Raw genomic sequence first — 20,371 nt, forward strand, 5'->3', positions numbered from 1 at the left:
ATAGCCTGTCACATGCATATAAAGGGGTTTCAAGGAAATCAATTATAAGACAAAGCCAGACTTCAATGATCACTGTCAATCAGCAAACATGTTCTGTAATGTTTATCCAGTAAAGTAAGTTGCTGCTCCAGCCACAACTGTTTTTTCACGTCTCTCATTCAAACCTTTCTTCATGTATTAAGAAGATTAATTAAATAATTGATATTAAATCATATTACATTTTGATATTTCTCACAACAATAACAAATTGTGGTATGTGGTCTCATACGTTCTAGGCATAGTTTTGAATCTGGCCTACTGCCCTTTGGCACAACCTCTATCTTTCATAACTGTCATCCTCTCTCTCTATCTGTTCAATAAAGTCAGAGAATACCTTACAAATGTATTTTTTTAAACACACAAAACAAGTTAATTAAAAAAATAACCATTCACATCCTGAAGTACTGTACCCTGAAATGTGTTCCCGTTGTTTCAATGTCCAATGATCAGCAACTGTCACCAAACCAATACATGGCTAAACGTCACTCAATTACTTTTTCAAATCATAATTTGACATTTTCTCCCACATCTGCAGTACATCACTGTTGTGTGTTGTTTTTAAACGTGTTACTGCACTTTCACAATGATATATTGGTCCTTTTTAGGGTTAATCAAGATGCTATATCAGGGTAATGCCTTTACCAGAGTGCAGGTGCATCCTGGGGCAGAAGTCATGCTTGGGTAGCTTTGAACTACTGTACCCAATGCTCATTTTGATAGATACGCCTGATAAAAACACATTCTTAAACTCTCTCCCCTATAAACAAGTTCAGTAAGCAAGACATACTAAAGTATTTAGGGGGAGGTGCCCGGAACAGCTATAAGAAACCACAAAGAGCAATTTATTTTAGTTAAGAACTCATTGTTTTATGCAATTCTTGAAAAGTTTGTTATATATATTACCAACACAAACCATGATAATGTGTGATGAGTGGCAGTGGCAGTGAATGACTGACAATATTAAATAATTGAAGTACTACTGCTGTGAACAAGGTCTATAATATAACTTAAATTGTGATTAAATTGTCTCATTATTTGATCATTCTCACCATTTAGTCAAATCAAATTAAAATAGTCTTCACGTGGTTGAAACATTGTGTGGTTACCAGACACCAGCTGGCTTATGCAAAAAAACAGTTTCTCCTCAGCTGAAACATGGTAGTGAGAATTAGATCATGAAAGTGTATAGGGACAGTCCCTGCAGTCCCTGGGCTACTTAACTACTTTAACTGTCTATCTGAATCATCAGAGATGCTAAACTGGGACCCTGAAACACCCAGTTGACAGACTGGAGTTCACCAAGCATGGTGCCACACAGCTGTGAGGGTCACAGAGGGGAAGAGAGAGGGGTGGGGTGTGTGAGAGAAACAGACAACACTGTGAAAAGGAGAGCAGGACCGGTGTGTTTACTTCAAGATATCTACTACTGAACAAAAATATAAACTCAACATGTAAAGTTTTGGTCCCGTGTTTCATGAGCTGAAATAAAAGATCCCAAAAATGTTTGATAAACACAACAAGCTTATTTCTCAAACATGTTTGTTTCCATCCCTGTTAGTGAGCATTTCTCCTTTGCCAAGATAATCCATCCAGCTGACAGGTGTGGCATATCAAGAATATGATTGAACAGCATCATCATTACACAGGTGGACCTTGTGCTGGGGCAATAAACAACCACTCTAAAATGTACAGTTTTGTCACACAACACAATGTCACAGATCTCAAGTTGAGGGAGTGTGCAATTGGCATGCAGAGCAGGAATGTCCAACATAACTGTTGCCAGAGAATTGGACGTTAATTTCTCTACCATACGACACCTCCAACGTCATTTTTGAGAACTTATCCGAACATCCAACCGGCCTGACAACCGCAGACTTTGTGTAACCACGCCAGCCCATGAGCTCCACATCCGGCTTCTTCGCCAGCGGGATCATCTGAGGAGGGGTAGAGGGGGTGCTGAGGAGTATAACTGTTTGTAATAAAGCCCTTTTGTGGGGAAAAACTCATTCTGATTGGCTGGGCCTGGCTCCCCAGTGGGTCGACCTGGCTCCCAAGTGGGTGGGCTTATGCCCTCCCAGGCCCACCCATGGCTGCACCCCTGCCCAGTTGTGTGAAATCCATACATTAGGGTCTAATGAATTAATTCCGATTAAATTATTTCCTTCTATGAACTGTAACTCAGTAAAAATTTTGAAATTGTTGCATGTTACACATTTATATATTTTCTTGAGTATACATCTACTATTCATACAATTAAATAATGCTGCTTGCAAGATAATGGTCTATACATAAATATATGCAATGCATTATATTCAGTAGGCTAGTCTATGGCAACTAAAACAGTCTGCCCACTTGAACCTGAATTTGATTCCAGGGATTTGATTTGATACCAGGGATATTCTAATATTACCCAATGAGGTCTGGATTAGCCGACTGCTGTTTTTTGTTGTACCTGATAATTAATTTATCCCACCTGGTGTCCCAGATCTTAATCATTCCCTGATTAGAGGGGATAGAATGAGAAACAAAGCAGCGGAACTGGCTTTAGGTCCAGGGTTTAATTTGAAGGGCCTTTAGTCTATGGATACCCATGTTTCTCTTCAGCCCCAGACAGGTTTACAGGCTTGTTTTTCAAGTTCTACCAAAAGTATATTCTGCTTTCCAGATTAACTAGCCGCGTTGGTAGGAAAACCACTAGCACCCGGAAATGCGCCACTTTCTTCGGGTTCCTATAACAAGTCAAAGCCACCGGCAAATTGGAATGTGATGTATCTGAGTTCAGAGACAGGGCAACATACGACCATTTAGGCTACCTTCGGGCAGAATCAGGTGCGTTTTAACTTTTTAATTTCCTCAACTTTTTGTTAGGTTTCAGTTATTTTTTTATTCATCAGCAGCATCTATTTACGGGAAAATTCAGGTAAGACTTCACAACTTCATCCATCCTGAAAAGAGTGCAGCTTGTACAGTATCCTAACAAAGAGGGTTTCCGACGTAAACTGTTTTAATGTGTAACAATTTGGTACTCTAGTTTAAATCGTGAAAGTTGCATCATCATGCCTGTCACTATTGACATCCCGCCCACGCTTTCGCATAATTATTGAAGGTTTTACCGCGTTCATTCAAATGCGAGCAACCAACCGTGAATAACTTCCAGCAAGACCTAATTTCCACCTTTTTATAGCCCATATAACGGACCGTATATTTGGTCATCTTACCTTCTTAGTCTGCCTTTTTGCATTTTCTACACTTGACCTGAACCAGGTGGTTCTAACGATGAGGCCGTGCCCTGGGCGTAGGCCTATTCATTACACCTATTTTGCAACGATAACGAGAATTTCAATTTGACACACACAGGTCCGTTCCGTTCTTAAATGGTAAAAGGTTTCTGTTAAAATATAATGAATACACCCCTGGATTCATCATGTGTTCTCAATGCGCAAAAAACGTATCTTGACTGAAATATAAAAGTGTTCAAGGCTACTTCATGTGGGCGTTTTTAAAAGACCACTGAAGTTTAGTCAGACAATGGCCAAGACCAGCAGCCATTGATGTCTGGAATTTACAACTCTATATTGCTATTGGCAAAGTGAATGTCCAATAGCCAGGCTCTTCTCTCATCACTGGTTATTTTGGTTGTGTGGTGTATCAATCCTGTTTTACCAGGTGAAATTATCCGCTAACTCACTTTGTGTGTGTCTGTTGGGTGGACAGAGATGGCCAGCCAGAGCGAGGTGATTGACAGGTTGAGGGCTACGTTCAGGTCAGGTGTGACCTTTCCAGAGCAGTTCCGTATGACCCAGCTCCAGAACCTTCTCTCCCTGGTCGAAGAAAACGAGCAGCTGATACAAGATGCTCTCCACAAGGACCTCCATAAGGTACTAGCAAACACTCAGACATGCACAGACTGCTGTACACTCTGCATGTCCTCTGCCTCTCTCTTTCCACCTCATCCTCTTTCCCTGTCCCTTTTTCTTACCTTAGATCTTTTGTTGTCCTGTTCCCTCTCTCCCTCGCTCATTTCACCTTCTCCCTTCTCTCTCCCCCCTCAGCCCAAGTTTGAGTCGGTCCTGTCAGAGATTCAGATAACCCTGAATGACCTGTACTTCGCCATGGAAAACCTCAGGACCTGGATGCAGCCGGAATACAACATTGGCAAGAATCTGGTACAGATTCCATCAACATTCACTGTCAACTGTTTGACTCTACCACCTTTTACTATGTCTCAACATGTAAACACACACAATTGGAATATTTTTTTACTGACTTATATAATAATTGTCCAACCATCTACTTTCCTCTCTCCGTCCTGTTTTAGGCCACAAGGATGGATGACTGTTTCATACGCAGGGAACCCTTGGGGGTAGTTTTAATCATCGGGGCATGGAACTACCCTCTACATCTTATTCTCTTACCTTTGGTTGCTGCAATTGCTGCAGGTACACATCTATCATGCCTTTGTATACCTAGAGGCTTTGTTAATAGTAATGGATTGGATTTTGTAGCGTTTTTACAGTAGTTCAACGCATTTTACATCCACCAATATTGCCTTATCAGTAATGTATGTGTAAAGTGAATGCTAACTCTGTTAGCATTTCATTATTGATTAGGTTTTGTGACGATGACATAATATTTATTCCATTATGTCGTGAACCAGGAAACTGTGCCATTCTGAAGCCGTCAGAGATCTGTCAGGCCACCGAGCAACTCCTGGCAGAACTCATCCCCAAATACCTGTCTCAGGTAGTACACACACACCTATATGTGCTTTAATTTCCCCCTGCTTCTGTTACCTGTTTTGGATCATCAATGGAATGAAGGCCAACAGTGCCATATTTGCTCTATACCTGCCCACTTATTGTTTGTTTTTATAATGTTTTGAGTTTTGCCATCTGACTATTGTAGGACTGCTATGCAGTACTATGTGGTGGAGCAGAGGACACCAAGTCATTGCTGAAGAATAAATTTGACCACATCTTCTACACAGGTAAAGCCTAACAGAGAGGACTCCTTAGACCAATAATATGTATTAGCTCAATCCCTCTTTTTAGTATGTTTTTGTGTTTAAAAATGTTGGCCTTATGCCCCTTTTAACTCACCTTTGCCATATCACCTCTATCGCACACTCTTGCATACCCTTTCTTTCTCCTCTTCCTTTCTCTTCCCCAGGTTCCCAGGTGGTGGCCCGTTCCATCCTGCTAGCGGCGGCACCTCACCTGACCCCCGTCACCCTGGAGCTGGGTGGCAAGAGCCCCTGCTTCATCTACGGCCATATCGACATCCATAAGGCCGCCAAGCGCCTGTGCTGGTCCAAGTTCTTCAACACTGGCCAGAGCTGTGTGGCACCCGACTACGTCCTCTGCACAGCCCAGACCCGGGACGCCCTACTGCCCGCTCTCCGGGAGACCCTGCGGACCTTCTACGGGCCGGACCCCGGAGCGAGCCTGGACATGGGGCGCATAGTCACCCCACGCCACTGGAGACGCCTGATGGACATGCTGGAGAAGTCCAAGGGGAAGGTGGTGATCGGAGGGGAGAGCCGTGAGGAGGACAGGTATATTGGTGAGTTTTGGGGGTACAGGAAAGGACGATGAGATGCAGGCAGTGGTGTTGAGTTTGGTTTGTATACTGCTGCCACCTTGTGGGTGTGAATGCAAGTTGAAATATGTTGAGGTGGTAGCCTTGCTGTTAAAGTGGCTTCAATTTCAAGTATGAGTAACTAATCCGGAATATATAGAAGCAAATTCTTGCTGATCAAGTGGTGTTTCTAGCTCCCACAGTGTTGGTGGACGTGCAGGAGTCTGATGCTCTAATGCAGGAGGAGATCTTTGGCCCCATCCTGCCCATCCTAACCATAGAGTCTCTGGAGGAGGGCATAGACTACATCAACCGCCAAGAGAAACCCCTGGCCCTCTACGTCTTCTCTGACGAGACCTCGGTAAGACCATGACCTACATTACAGCACATAGATGTTTCTTCTCACATCTAATTTCTTATGTTATAGTCATGGTGGTGTCCTCCACAGAGCTGTAGTTCTATGGCTGCCTCTGCTTTCACTGTGGCTCCACTCTTATGGAATAAATGCACATTCCTCCCCTCTCTCTGTCAGGTGGTGACCACAGTGTTGAACAACACCAGTAGTGGTGGTTTCTGCGGCAATGATGGTATAGTACACATGGCCTTGCCAGGCCTGCCCTTTGGAGGAGTAGGTAAGTGTGTATCTGACAACGTAAATAAAATGGTCATTATCAGAAGAAAAGCACTAGACATGGATCTGATCATGGTGCCCTGTCATCTTCCTCTACCCTCCAGGTGCCAGTGGGATGGGTAGCTACCACGGCCGCTGGGGCTTTGAGACATTCAGCCACAGGCGGGGCTGTATGAACCGGAGCTGGTTACTGGAGAGGGTCAACGTCCTGCGCTACCCGCCCTACAGCGACTACAACCTGGGCTGGTTGCGCTGGGCCACCACCTTCAAGAAGAACAGCTGGGGAGGCTGCTCAGTCATGTGAGAGTGGTACCTGGTGCATGCCTGACTGTACTTACAAAGCCAATGGGCTTTTCTTAAAGGTCCAATGCAGCGGTTTTTATACAATTAAGTACCTTACTGTGATTGTTTTCAATTAAAATGGCCAACAAGTAACATCTTCTTAGCAAAGAGCAATTTCTCAAGCAAGAATTTGCTATGACTGCCTGGGAGTTGTCTGGATGGGGAGGGGAAAACTAGCTGTTGTTGGCAGAGGTTTGGATCTCTTATTGGTCTATTAACTCATTTACCGCCTGAGGTTGTCACCAGACATTCCAAGAGTCCCTTCCCACCTAAACGGGCTGAAATTTCAGGCGGTCTTTTTAAACTGCTCTTACACTAAAAGTATCATTTTTCACAGTATTATTCCAACATCATAGTGTGGAAATGTATAAAACACAGAATCTATTTTTTTGACTGCACTGGGCCTTTAAAGTATCTGTTCAGTGTTCCAGATTTCTATTATTTACCTCCAATTCAAAAAATATATAATTTTCTCTGTTCCCTGCTTTGCCAGATTGGAAACAGTGGTTGGGTGTGTACTGGTAGAAAAAAAAGCTGACATGCCAGATCAGCCAATGAAATGCACGAACACTTGTATATTCAAATTAGCTACCAACTCCATGTGGGGCAGTGCTGTACGCACTGCCTAGCACACTTGCCTTGTTTTTTTGGGTGGCCTTGGCTGTGTATAGGTTGCCTGCCCTGTCCACTAAGAATCCGGATCACGTTCTGCACATGTTATTTTACACACACTACATAACTGCTGCTCACACTCCCCTTCCTTTACGTTTCTCTCTTTACTCACCCCTTCTGAACTATGATGCCTATCTCTGCCTCGTTTCTGAACAGCTGAAATAAAATAAACTGCTGCAATTTGATTGAACATTCCCCAAAATATTGTTAATGTAACTCCCCACTTGAGTTTTGCGTAGGAACTCTGTGTTTTCCACACACAGGCCCTACTAACTGCTATTTTGCTTTTCAATGATCGTGCAAGTACAGCATGAGTAGCGGTTCCACCTCTAGGCAGCCGAGCGTGTGAATCCGGACCGGTAACCTCAGTCTGACAATGGGCGAGTTAGTTCTGTGGTGCCGTGCGCTATTACCTCTATCGTTTGTCAACTACTGCCTACTATACTGAACAAAAATATAAACGCAACAATGTAAATGATTTTACTGATTTACAGTTCATATAAGGAAATCAGTCAACTGAAATAAATTCCTTAAACTTTAATCTATGGATTTCACATGACTGGAGGGCATATGCCCACCTACTTGTGAGCCAGGCCCAGCCCATCAGAATGAGTTTTTCCCCACAAAAGGGCTTTATTATTGACATACTCTGCAGTTTATCGGCTGTCCTGGGCTGGTTACACTGCTGTTGTGAGGCTGGTTGAATGTACTACCAAATTCTCTAAAATGACATTGGAGGCGGCTTATGGTACATAGATGAACATTACATTTTCTGGCAACCGCTCTGGTGGACATCGTCCTTGTGTTTGATGTACAGTTACAACAGACCACAAGTTTCTACAAACATGCCGATCATGTTTTCTGTGTACAACATGAGAGCTGCATGTTAGCCTAACACCCTTCCTGAAAAAAGAACATGAAATTGCACTTGAGGCATGGAATGCGTCGATTGAACATGCCCACCATATCTTTAGTGTACAACACAACGTTTCCCCCTCCATGTCAAGGAGGAAGCAGCGGCAGCAGAGCATGTTAGCTTATTGCTTCTAAACAGCCAGCAGGCCAACTTACAAACCCCACATTTTAAAATGGAAGTGACTGAGTTGTATAGGCTTACTCCTTTTTGCTAACACAACCTGTGGATTGCTTGTGCGCTGCAGTGTGCCCTCTCCATTAACTGTTTGTCACAAGTCAGTTTTAGTGGGCCTTTTTGGTTTGAGTACTTGAAAAGAAGGCTGTACTTGTATAGGGCCATTGAGTCAGCAGAAAAGAGCTGCTACCTGTGGTTCTGGTTTAACCAGGTTATTCAAGGGAGGGACACAGGCTGCATCTCAATAGTCTTGATTTGGCTTCCTTCCCTTGTCTCTCCTTTACCACAAACTGGAAAGGTGAAAGTCATGTGGTAGATACCAATGGCTTTCACCTGTCCTGTTCTTTCAATCTTCGCAGCTGAAGGGAAGGAGAGCTTCTATTGCAATCCACCCAGGGTGTGGTTTCCGTTCTGTGTGTTCACTGCTACATCACAATGGTCTAAACCTGCTTCTTCCACTCATCTTGCTTTGACCCATCAGACTAGATGAGTGGAAGCCACTATATTGAAATGTTTCCCCAGATTTTAAAATGCACTGGCTACCAGGGTCTGGAGAGGTAAAGGGTTTTTAGCACTGTTGCACAAGACCCCCATTGTTTACCATGGGGTTAGTATAGTTCACAGAACGGTCTTATGTAACAATTTTAATGGGTTTTGTTAGACGCTGTGTGACATTAGGTGGTGGATGTGTTTTGATTTTAAAAGTTTTGTTCAGAAGACATTAACTAATAAAACTTTCATTTACATGACTATATTTGTTGGCTTATACTTTAAGTGTTAATTGTACTGTTATTTCCCCATTCTCCCTCATCCCAGCATGTTGCTTTTCTATGCAAGTCATTGCATCATTAGTGATTTACTCAATTACTTTTTGAATGTAAGGTGACTGACAAACTTTTCAATATCATTGAGGCAAAATCCCACTCTTTAAACATTTTTAATTTCCATCATGACTTGATTAAAACTCACTCTTACAAGACGGGCTTCATCTCAAATCCCCCAAGTCATATCATAGAATCTGAACTGACAGTGAAGAACTCTGCTTACACAAGTCGCAAGTACAGTTGAAGTGGGAAGTTTACAGACTTATGTTGGAGTCATTAAAACAAGTTTTCAGCCACTCCACAACTGTCTTGTTAACAAACTATAGTTTTACTTTGCATGACAAGTAATTTTTCCAACAATTGTTTAGATCGATTTCACTTAATTCACTGTACCACAATTCCAGTGGGTCAGAAGTTTACATACACTAAGTTGACTGTGCCTTTAAACAGCTTAGATAATGCCAGAAAATGTCATGGCTTTAGAAGCTTCTGATAGGCTAATTGACTTCATTTGAGTCAATTGGAGGTGGACCTGTGGATGTATTTCAAGGCCTACCTCCAAACTCAGTGCAGTGAAGGTACCACGTTTATCTGTACAAACAATAGTACACAAGTATAAACACCATGGGACCACGCAGCCGTCATACCGCTCAGGAAGGAGATGCGTTCTGTCTCCTAGAGATGAACGTACTTTGGTGCGAAAAGTGCAAATCAATCCCAGAACAGCAAAGGACCTTGTGAAGATGCTGGAGGGAACAGGTACAAATGTATATTCACATAACCTGAAAGACCACTCAGCAAGGAAGAAGCCACTGCTCCGAAACCGCCATTAAAAAAAGCCAGACGAAGGTTCGCAACTGCACATGGGGACAGAGATCGTACTTTTTGGAGAAATGTCCTCTGGCCTGATACAAAATTAGAACTGCTTGGCCATAATGACCATCGCTATGTTTGGAGGAAAAAGGGGGAAGCTTGCAAGCCGAAGAACACCATCCCAAGCATGGGGGTGGCAGCATCATGTTGTGGGGGTGCTTTTCTGCAGGAGGGACTGGGGCACTTGATGGCGTCATGAGGAAGGAAAATTATGTGGATATATTGAAGCAACATCAAGACATCAGTCAGGAAGTTAAAGCGTAGTCACATTTGTCTTCCAAATAGACAATGACCCCAAGCATACATCCAAAGTTGTGGCAAAATGGCTTAAGGACAAAGTCAAGGTATTGGAGTGGCCGTCACAAAGCCCTGATGTAAATCCCATAGAAGATTTGTGGGCAGACCTGAAAAAGCGTGTGCTAGCAAGGAGGCCTACAAACCTGACTCAGTTACACCAGCTCTGTCAGGAGGAATGGGCCAAAATTCACCAAACTTATTGTGGGAAGTTTGTGGAATGCTACCCAAAACATTTGACCCAATTTAAAAGGCAATGCTACCAAATACTAATTGAGTATGTTCACTTATGACCCACTGGGAATGTGATGAAAGAAATAAAAGCTGAAATAAATCACTATTATTCTGACATTTCACATTCTTAAAATAAAGTGATCCTAACAGACCTAAAACAGGGAATTTTTACTGGGATTAAATGCCAGGAATTGTGAAAAACTGAGTTTAAATGTATTGAGCTAAGGTCTATGTAAACTTCCGACTTCTATATATTGCAAAAGAAAACGGCTCAATTGATTTCATCCGAGGCAATCAAAACACTTTACTTGTTACAGACTCGAAACACGCGTTGATACAATTATAATTTGTTTTTACATCACAGCCTGTATTCACAAAGCGTTAAGAGTAGGCGTGCTGATCTAGAATCCGTTTTGCCTTGTCTGTCACAATGAATAAGATTGCATGGACAGGAGGAACTGATCCTAGAACACTCCTACTCTTAGATGCTTTATGAGTACAGGCCCAGGTTGGGTGTGTGACTCAAAGAGAATGTATTTTATTCCAGTTCATGAAAATCAACATCACAATTGTGTCATGGCTTGTACAAATGGGGGCTATATTGTTTCCTTCACTGTAGAGATCTGCAGTCTTTGTTTGTGGTAAATACAATGTGTATATTATGGGGGACAGTACAAATCTGAGATTGGTCAAAAATGATCATTCTTAAATGTAAATATTCTAATACTGCTGCATTTTGCCTCTCACAGAGGTTTCTCCAGCATAGAGGTATACAATGCATGTCCTCTGTTCCAAACCGGCCCCTATCCACCCAGAGAACTTCTGTAAATTAAAGGATTGGACAGGTATAAGCAATATAGTAATAGCTCCACTTAGCTCTAGTTGGCTACGCTGTAACTTCTCGCATATTAGTATCCACTCCAATACATTTGGATTTAAGGTACATCAGCATATGCTTGCACCTATCCAATCCATTCCGATCTACAGAAGTGCCTATAGGTTGGTAGAAGATAGAGGATGGCTTGTGATTGGGTGTGGGACTGCTTCATGGTAGTCTGAGGTCAGGGTTCGGGTTTGTGTGAGGAGGGGGGGTTGGTCCCTGGGGGGCTCTGCTCGGTGGCGGAGGCTGGCGAGGGGCAGATGGCGGTAGGGGGCTCCTTCTGGACCAGCTCTGGGTCATCCTGGCCTGCCTGGGGAGGATGCACCAACACTCGGTCGATGATCCCAAAGTCCTGTGCCTCAATGGGGCTCATGTAACGATCTCTCTCCATCACACACTCTGGGGGAAAGAAAACAGAAGGAAATAATTGTATGGTTACGAGTTTTGGTGAAAATGTGTGACACATTGGTGGTGGCTGAGGTGAGTTCACTCTTACAAAGTGCTTTGAGTGAGGAAGGACTCAATCATCAAATCACTTAACCTTGAAATAGTGCTAGAATTTAGTTAGGAGTCACTAATTCATAATGGGACTCAGAGGCTATGGTACATTTTCCATCAGACAATAAAGACATTTTGAAGTATTTTTTTATTGGAATATTACTGTTGCATATTGGGATGAAAAAAAAATAATAAAATATATATATATATAAATATAGTTGGTTAATTTAGGATGTAGGCTATAACTTTCTCTGTCTGTTGTAAATAAGGATATTGAAATGGTACAAACACAAGCACATTGACACTGTACCGGTACCCCCTGTATGTAGCCTTGCTATTGTTATTTCACTGCTGCTGTTTATTTTTTTTATTTAATGTACTTAACTTCTTAAAGCATTGTTGGTTAAGAAAAAAAGTGTTAGGCGTATGTGACAAACAAAAATTGATTTTGAGGCAGGATGCAGTCTACACATTGCATTGTGGGGCAAAACAACATTAGCTTCTCAATGATCATGCAACGCCACACTATTTGATACAGCACATGATTGAAATTAGCCAGAATTTCCTGTTCCTCAGGAACTAAAAGTTCTGCACATGTCAACAGTAACCAGAGTTTGACAATGGGCTTGTTTGTAAAGTAGAGAATCCCACACATTCCCAGAAGGTTCGGTTGTTTAGCTATCGAAAAGAGTCGTCCAGAGAATTCGGCCGCGCAACCACTCCATTGATATAAATAGCTAAAACAAATTTCAAATACTTATAGGAAGTCATAAGAAAATACAAGTAGCTGATTTGGCCACATTATTTGAAAATACACAAAAGTATATTAATAACGAATAAATAATGACGCATTTATTTGAACCCAGGTCTGTCTTCATTGTTTGAACTTTTGTATGCTTACTCAAGGCTTTTCCCTCTGAGCCGGACTACTGAACTGGATGCCTTAGCTACTTACCTATATGTGTCAACAGCTGGCCAGTGTGTTTAGCGTAGAGTTGATTGATCTGTTTCTTTAGCTTCATGATCTCCTCAGCCTGAATGGCGATGTCTGTAGCCTGACCCTAATAACACACAGGAGAGAGAAGACAGATGTTATGTAAAAGGCAACTGACAATTGAGGTGTCAAAATACTTTACCCCTTTCCATTCTTACCCTGGCTCCTCCGGAGGGCTGGTGCACCATGATGCGGGCGTTGGGCAGGGAGTGCCTCATGCCGGCCGTGCCTGAAGCTAGGAGAAGACTGCCCATGCTGGCCGCCTGGCCCACACACCACGTGGAGATTGGGTTGAGGATGTACTGCATGGTGTCGTAGATGGCTAGGCCTGCCGTCACAACACCGCCTGGGGTGGGGGAAATAGGAGAGGAACATCATAGTGAACCAGGATTAATGGTTTGTTGGATTTAGTTCATCGATGTTCCTCTTCTCCCAGACTTTTCTATCTCTCCATAAAGCTGGAATCCATAGCGGTGAACCTGCCATGTCCATTTGCGATATTACAACGAAGACGTTACTTCAAACAAAGACATTTTTCCATCTGACATCATTAGAACCAAGTATGTATGATTTTTTATTTTACCATAATGCTGGATGCTCATTTCCTCAAAACAATAATACATGCGCCTGGGGCTGTTGCGCCTATCATGGATCTCAGCTTTAACGTTGACTTCAAATGAACTTCATTAGGTTAAGGTAAAAGGAGTTTCTGACTGCACCCTTTATCTCCCATTACTGTCATCTGATCCACCTGTCACTTGTGTTCTCTTGGTCTCTTTCCCCTCCAAGAAACATGCTTTTTAAAGTAACCATCCCTATTCCACCAACCATCCCCTGCACCACCATCTGTTCCTCTTTGTGGGAGGTCCCCCTCTATTCTCCTCCCCTATTCTCTTACCAGGACTGTTGATGTACATGTGGATGGGTTTGTTGTTGCTCTCTGACTGCAGAAAGAGTAGTTGAGCAATAACCAGACTGGCCACAGAGTCATCAATCTGAAAAAAAGGCAGGGGGAGAGGAGAGAGATTAACAAATGAATCTTAACTGCAACAGCAGACTCAGAAATCCAGATGTTTTAATCGGTGTGGGCTTACTTCGATTATGACCTTGCGCCGATAAGCAGAGTAAGTTGTATACATTTGATTTATTTTCTTACCTTTCATTTAACTAGGCAAGTCTTAATAACAAATTCTTATTTACTATGACAGCCTAGGAACAGTGGGATAACTGCCTTGTTCAGTGGCAGAACAACAGATTTTTACCTTGTCAGCTCTGGGATTCCATCTATCAACCTTTACTGACATAATCTGTTTCATATCGAATTATTAGTGTGCATGTAAACATATCTCCTGGTGTAGGTTTTGAATCCCAAACTATTACACACACAGACTTACTGGCCCCATTACACTGACAGTGACACACAGACTTACTGGCCCCATTACACCGACAGTGACACACAGCTAGACTTACTGGCCCCATTACACAGACAGTGACACACAGCTAGACTTACTGGCCCCATTACACAGATGATCCTCTCCCTCAGAAGACGGGAGTAGATGTCATACGCACGCTCTCCTCGACCCTAGGAAAGAAGAGAAAGACAAGGAAAAGGAATGAGGGGAAGAAAGAGGAAGATCTTTGAACATTGGAAAGCAGCTAGAATAGCAAGGACCAGGAACTTACAGGTGAAAACCACTAACTAAACCGTTCCGAACCAAGAGTGAATCAAGTTGCATAGAAATGTTGCAGTCCTACATAGAACTCTGTTTGGGTTCTAATTCTTACCGTCTGCTCCACAACGATAGGTACGAGAGGACTCCTCCATTGAGCACTGTGGTGAATGGTCCTGCGTGACTTTAAAGCGGTCACTCCACATTGTAACACCCTCTAAGAGAGGGGGATAGAGAGAAAGAGTTAACATTTGTCTGTAAGATCTTAACTTAAGTGTTGGGCAGGTTATTTCAATAATGATATGTTAGTTACATTCAGAGATAGCATGGTTATTTTTTTCCAACTCTGGCCCCTTGAAGTGTGTTCAAAACAAAGCTATCAAATGTATTATGATCTTACATCAACTCTGAACATTACACACACTTTTGAAAATGCTACAGTTACTCATGATTTCACATTAACAGTTAGAGAAATGTTGAGTGGTTTCCTTAAAAAAAAGAGTAATTAAATTTAGCAAACTGGAGATGGGAATGAGTTAGGTTAGCTACACAATTTGTCAAGTTACACAAGTGTGGCTAGCCAGCTAGCTTTAATCGTCGCAGGTGCATGATGCATACTATTCATCTGATTCGAGAATGCACCGCTGAGACAGCTAATAAATATTTGCACATTGTAATCTATATAGTTTACAACACAAACTATGCATTTCCAAAATATGTTTTCACTCTTTAGCTCCAATACTTACTCGTATAAGCATTGTGATGTCTTGTAATGTGCAATCCCCTCTGTTTGACCCCAATTTAACCGGAAACAATTCTAATTTGAGCGTCGAACTGTTCCTGAAGTGGCTGAGCAATATTCCTCTGTCATGTGACGAGTTTGTGTTTACAGCCTCGAATATGTGGGCGCTAGGTGGCAATAGTGCACAAGAAAAATCCACTAACATAATACTACAGTATTGCTTATCGTTGCCTTGATAGTTTTCAGATACCGACTATTTTTTAAATACAAAAGCCTATTTGTTATTTAAATAATTATACTATTGAATAATAATGTGACGATTAAAGCTTAAAATTAAATGTTATTAAAATACAGAAATGTGTGTTGAAGAGCCAAAACTCGTGACATTGTAGACGGGGGTCTCTATAAATAACCATTTTTAAAAAGGAGCACATGACAAGACTGTATTTCGCTAATGATATCCTCGTGGTTCTGGGGTTGTTTAGAAAAAAGTATCTTTATACAAAAAGCGCCAAGACCATTCGAATAAAATACGTTTCATTTGATTTCCTTCACCATAGCCTGCTGTAGGCCTAGAAACCAGTGTATTATTGGCGACACAATATAAAACCTAAAGGAACATTTAATTTTAAGAAAATAGCCCATTCATTTGTTTAACTGACTGGTCTATTATTATGTTGTTGTTGTTGTTGTTTTACATGTCCACACAAGTGCCTCTACTGATAACCATCTTTAATTAGGGGCCATTCTGAAAGCAGTGGGGAGAACATTGCGCAAAAAAAGCGGTGCGTTTTTTCAAAGAGAGGGGGAGCACTTGAGTCGCAACGGCCTCATCAGAAAATCTCGTTCTTTCAAGTGTTAGTCGGACACTTTCACTTGGCCGTTGGACAGACCTCGCAGACATGTCGAATAACAGCGCAAACAGCAGCAACTTGGTTATCGCTCAGAAGGTGGTAAAACAACTTCGCCTAGAGGCGAGTGTTCGCAGGATCAAGGTAAAGAAATTACATTCAGAAAGACTGATCAAAAACTGTTCTGCATTGGGTGTGACTGGCTGACTTGTCAACATGGCCCTTTGGTAATTATTGAAAAGCTATATATTATGTCAAGTTTTACTATTTTATGGGAAGCATCGCGTTATTTGTTACAAAATGCTGTTCCACTGGAACTATGCCATCTGTTTGCAGAATTGTAACTAATTGCAGCGCTGTCCCGTAGCCTAACGGAGTAGCCCGTAAATTGACGTGCTCAATCGAGTGCCGCCTATCACCTGTCATGTTACCGAAAGAAAAATGTAAGATTATAATGCGGTTCATGTATTGCTGTATGCATAGGTGTTATGGCAAGTCTAGGCTACTCCTCAGCTCTTCAGTTAGTTTAACGCCGTTTTGAATGGATGTATTTATTATATATTTAGAAGTTAACGATTTGCTGTTAATTGTGCTCTAAGTTAATCATGTGAAATATGAAGATTTCCTGCTGTAGGCTGTGTTGTCCGGAGAAAGCAAACAGCTCGTAGGCTAGTTTCCGCGAATATTGCAGCACAGTGGTGGCCTTTGTTGATTGTGGCTGTGACAGTAGTGCGATTGTTGGCCAAATTACTCCTTTTAGAGGAGAAAGCCAGATTAGTCCGCAGACCTTAAACCACCCTGTAGCACTCAAGCATACTGTGCGTTGAAGGGCATATGAGAATGCAGGGAAAATATAGGCTTTTATCTATAGCTTATGAAATACGTTTATACCATATTATCAACTAACTAGATAAAAAAATAAACTTAATGCATAACCCATTTGTGACTTGGTCCTAAAGTGCCATCTTGTGTTAATGGGGACAATGTTATTACAATGTTATGGCAACTGTTATAGACTTCACCCATGAAACAACCCTCTAGTAAAGTACCAGATCATTATGCTATTGCGGAGTCAAGTCCTAGGTAGGGACTTTAGGAAAATAGCTGATCATTGCTCAGTTTCTCTCACAGTGTGAGCTTGGAGCATATTACTTTAGGTTCATTAAACTGAGTATCAGTAGGAGTTTTGTGGCAGAGTGAAAGTGTTGGCCCCTCTATTTATTGATGCGTGGACCAGGTCTCTCATGAAAAGCTGTGTTAACACAAGTAGAAGTTAAGTAAAGCAGGATTGAGCTCAATTTACTTGGAACTTCTTTATAGAAAATGCTGTCACTGTCAATGATGACTCATTCTCATTAATGTCTATGACATCGATATGTCATCTTTACTGCAGTCTTATGTAGCCTTTATGACACAGAATTAAAGTATAATGGAACTGACAGTGTCTCTGTTTCCACTCTCAGGTGTCCCAGGCAGCAGCGGACCTGAAGACCTTCTGCCTGCAGAACGCCCATAAAGACCCTCTCCTCATGGGGGTGCCCTCCAGCGACAACCCCTTCAGACCCCCCAAGTCCTGCGCCCTCTTCTGAGGTGAGATTACAGTCTGATGTGGTAGAGTAGGCTTCAACTAACTCCCTCTCTATCTCTCTCTTCTCTCTCTTCTGTCTCTTTCTCTCTCACACACACGTGCATGGACACACACACACACACTCTCTCTCTCTGTCTCTTTCTGTCCTCCTTTCTTTCTCTACCTTCCCTCTACCTGTTCCTCACTCTCCTTTTTGCTCTCTGTTTGCTAACCTTTGACCCTTATGGCTTTGATTGTTACAAAGAGAACGTAACCAATAGCAGCCATATCTCATCTAACTCCTGTGCCAGTGATCTGATCGGACTCAATGCTTTCTCACTGCAGGCAATGGTGATGATGGAGGCTTGTAAAACACGTCTGAACATTCCCTAAGGATGCCTTTCAATTCCAAGCCCCTTGGCGTCTCCTACACCCTTCCCCACTACGTCCAGTCATTGAAGACCTCAAGGCCAGAACACAATCACAAGCATTAATCCTATGCTGAGTGAGTTTTGTCATGTGTTCTGTTCTGTTCTACAGCTCAATAAGGATAACATTTGCAGTCCTTTCTGTGTTGAGATCATTAGAATGAAAGCACTCCTCAAAGTATAAATATGGCAGTCTCAACCCCAACTCTCCCTGTAGTCTCTACCTTTTGTTACTTTTATTTTACTCAAAGTGAAATTTAACCGTATTAGGTTTTACACATTGTTGTTGGTGAGTCTTTTTAAGTGGTTGATCCAGTGCCATTACATGAGTATAGCCTACCGTATCATTGTTGTGAAGCTATGTTCAACACACTACAGGATATTACATGAGTATAGCCTACCGTATCATTGTTGTGAAGCTATGTTCAACACACTACAGTTCAACACACATTGTTGTGAAGCTATGTTCAACACACTACAGGATATTACATGAGTATAGCCTACCGTATCATTGTTGTGAAGCTATGTTCAACACACTACAGGATATTACATGAGTATAGCCTACCGTATCATTGTTGTGAAGCTATGTTCAACACACTACAGGATATTACATGAGTATAGCCTACCGTATCATTGTTGTGAAGCTATGTTCAACACACTACAGGATATTACATGAGTATAGCCTACCGTATCATTGTTGTGAAGCTATGTTCAACACACTACAGGATATTACATGAGTATAGCCTACCGTATCATTGTTGTGAAGCTATGTTCAACACACTACAGGATATTACATGAGTATAGCCTACCGTATCATTGTTGTGAAGCTATGTTCAACACTACAGGATATTACACCCGAGTTTGATCTCAGAGCTTGTTTTTCAAAATGGTGCTCAGTTGGTTGCACACAAACTCGCCTTAACACTGTCACTGTGATTTTTGTCAGATGAAATTGTGAAGCATTTCGATAAGTGTAATGTATGATTCTCTGCTAAAAGTGTGGTGACTCCATGAGCCTCTCAAGAGAATTTAGTCTTTTGACAGAAATTTTGCATGCATTCTCATGTGTTAAACACTCGACTACACTGTTAAGATCCTCAGTTGACAGTTAAACCACTGTGATGCAAAATTGAATTCAAAAGAAAATGGTGTTACTATGAAAAGAGTGACTCAGAGAGGATGTTAAAGGTTTCTTATGGGTGTTGGCATATAGAGATCTCAAACTCAGGTCATGCAAAAGATCTGTTTCAATGCTGGTTTTGTGGTGTTGCTCAGTCAACATCAGAATAATGATATGAAGGATCATAACAAGAATATTAGGATTACTATACTGACACTATAAGTATAATTGCTGTGTATCATCATTATAAATAAGCCTGATCTCAGGACACTCAGTGGAAAGAGACTGCAACTCCATTGGTGCATCTAAGTTCAAGTAAGGACACATTCTAAATGGTTTAAAGTCATTTTTTGGGTTCCCCACCCCTTTTACCTTTTACTCTTTGCGTACTGCTTCAAACTAATGTGCCTTAGTATGTGCCAAACCTCTGGTAATTTAAATGCCCCGGTTTTAACACGAGACCTGTTGAGGCCTAAATCTGCATTTACTTTCCCACTTGATTAATCAGAAACACTTAAAGAGGACCTGAAGAAGTTGAAAAACAACACAAGAGAATGAGTAATGTTTAGGAACCATACTGTGTTCTTATTACAACATGAAGTGTTGCTAAAAACTGGAGAACAGCCCATCAACATGTTCCAATACCCAGAAACATGTCTTCAATAATGTCCTCAGACTTGACCACTGATAGGTGAAAGGACGAGGCCTACATAGATTTTCACAGTACTATTGGTCTTGCCTACCAAGTCCTTTCAAATCAGTGGCCATGCAGGAAAGGAGATGGAGGAACGCAAGCTCTTTTCACTATGGTGACAGAGACTGATTTCTCTGACGTTATAATAAAGTGAACAGAGAACCTTTGAGGACTACAGTGTCCATAATGCATGGGGAAAGCAGAGCACCTCTTTTTACAAATATTAGTCACTGAAATGCTCTGGTGGATGGATTCATACATGTGGAAAACACTGTCATCCTGTTGTGCCTTAACGTTTCTTTTGTGTGTATTTGTCTTAGAATGGTACCGTGACATGTATTGACTGAATAA

At 41.8% G+C, this 20,371-nt stretch overlaps 3 protein-coding genes across 4 annotated transcripts; 2 read left to right on the forward strand and 1 right to left on the reverse strand.

Moving 5' to 3' along the window:
* Positions 1-2,716: 2,716 nt before the first annotated feature.
* LOC135555258 (aldehyde dehydrogenase family 3 member B1-like) lies at positions 2,717-8,648 on the forward strand. 2 transcript variants are annotated; one of them, XM_064987570.1, is made up of 10 exons: positions 2,717-2,868; positions 3,754-3,917; positions 4,092-4,205; positions 4,358-4,478; positions 4,697-4,782; positions 4,945-5,026; positions 5,209-5,601; positions 5,811-5,977; positions 6,149-6,248; positions 6,352-8,648. In XM_064987570.1, exons 2-10 carry the CDS (start codon positions 3,756-3,758, stop codon positions 6,549-6,551), a joined length of 1,425 nt encoding a protein of 474 aa, XP_064843642.1. In that variant the 5' UTR covers positions 2,717-2,868; positions 3,754-3,755; the 3' UTR covers positions 6,552-8,648. The 2 variants fall into 2 exon arrangements, with proteins under 2 accessions (XP_064843642.1, XP_064843643.1); XM_064987571.1 differs by having other exon boundaries at positions 2,868-2,959.
* Positions 8,649-10,855: 2,207 nt separating this feature from the next.
* On the reverse strand, positions 10,856-15,450 carry LOC135555257 (ATP-dependent Clp protease proteolytic subunit, mitochondrial-like). Its single transcript, XM_064987568.1, has 7 exons — positions 15,365-15,450; positions 14,734-14,835; positions 14,459-14,530; positions 13,847-13,943; positions 13,107-13,294; positions 12,910-13,015; positions 10,856-11,855 (listed from the first exon to the last, which is right to left on the reverse strand). The coding sequence occupies exons 1-7, from the start codon at positions 15,374-15,376 to the stop codon at positions 11,638-11,640; spliced, it is 795 nt and encodes a 264-aa protein (XP_064843640.1). The 5' UTR covers positions 15,377-15,450; the 3' UTR covers positions 10,856-11,637.
* A 730-nt stretch (positions 15,451-16,180) lies between these two features.
* Positions 16,181-18,639, forward strand: LOC135555259 (guanine nucleotide-binding protein G(I)/G(S)/G(O) subunit gamma-5-like). Its single transcript, XM_064987572.1, has 3 exons — positions 16,181-16,355; positions 17,675-17,801; positions 18,124-18,639. Exons 1-2 carry the CDS (start codon positions 16,263-16,265, stop codon positions 17,798-17,800), a joined length of 219 nt encoding a protein of 72 aa, XP_064843644.1. The 5' UTR covers positions 16,181-16,262; the 3' UTR covers position 17,801; positions 18,124-18,639.
* Positions 18,640-20,371: the final 1,732 nt, after the last annotated feature.

The sequence above is a fragment of the Oncorhynchus masou genome, chromosome 15 (genome assembly GCF_036934945.1).
Source record: "Oncorhynchus masou masou isolate Uvic2021 chromosome 15, UVic_Omas_1.1, whole genome shotgun sequence".
Taxonomy (NCBI): domain Eukaryota; kingdom Metazoa; phylum Chordata; class Actinopteri; order Salmoniformes; family Salmonidae; genus Oncorhynchus; species Oncorhynchus masou.

Excerpts from the sequence above, each read along its gene's own strand:
- LOC135555258 (XM_064987570.1), top strand. The coding sequence starts at position 3,756 with ATGGCCAGCCAGAGCGAGGTGATTGACAGGTTGAGGGCTACGTTCAGG. Across the intron at positions 4,479-4,696 it reads GGTTGCTGCAATTGCTGCAG|GAAACTGTGCCATTCTGAAG; the intron begins GTACACATCTAT and ends GTCGTGAACCAG. Across the intron at positions 5,027-5,208 it reads TGACCACATCTTCTACACAG|GTTCCCAGGTGGTGGCCCGT; the intron begins GTAAAGCCTAAC and ends TCTCTTCCCCAG.
- LOC135555257 (XM_064987568.1), bottom strand. Across the intron at positions 13,016-13,106 it reads AGCCCTCCGGAGGAGCCAGG|GGTCAGGCTACAGACATCGC; the intron begins GTAAGAATGGAA and ends GTGTGTTATTAG. Across the intron at positions 11,856-12,909 it reads CCAGCTGTTGACACATATAG|AGTGTGTGATGGAGAGAGAT; the intron begins GTAAGTAGCTAA and ends TCTTTCCCCCAG.
- LOC135555259 (XM_064987572.1), top strand. The coding sequence starts at position 16,263 with ATGTCGAATAACAGCGCAAACAGCAGCAACTTGGTTATCGCTCAGAAG. Across the intron at positions 16,356-17,674 it reads CGAGTGTTCGCAGGATCAAG|GTGTCCCAGGCAGCAGCGGA; the intron begins GTAAAGAAATTA and ends TTCCACTCTCAG.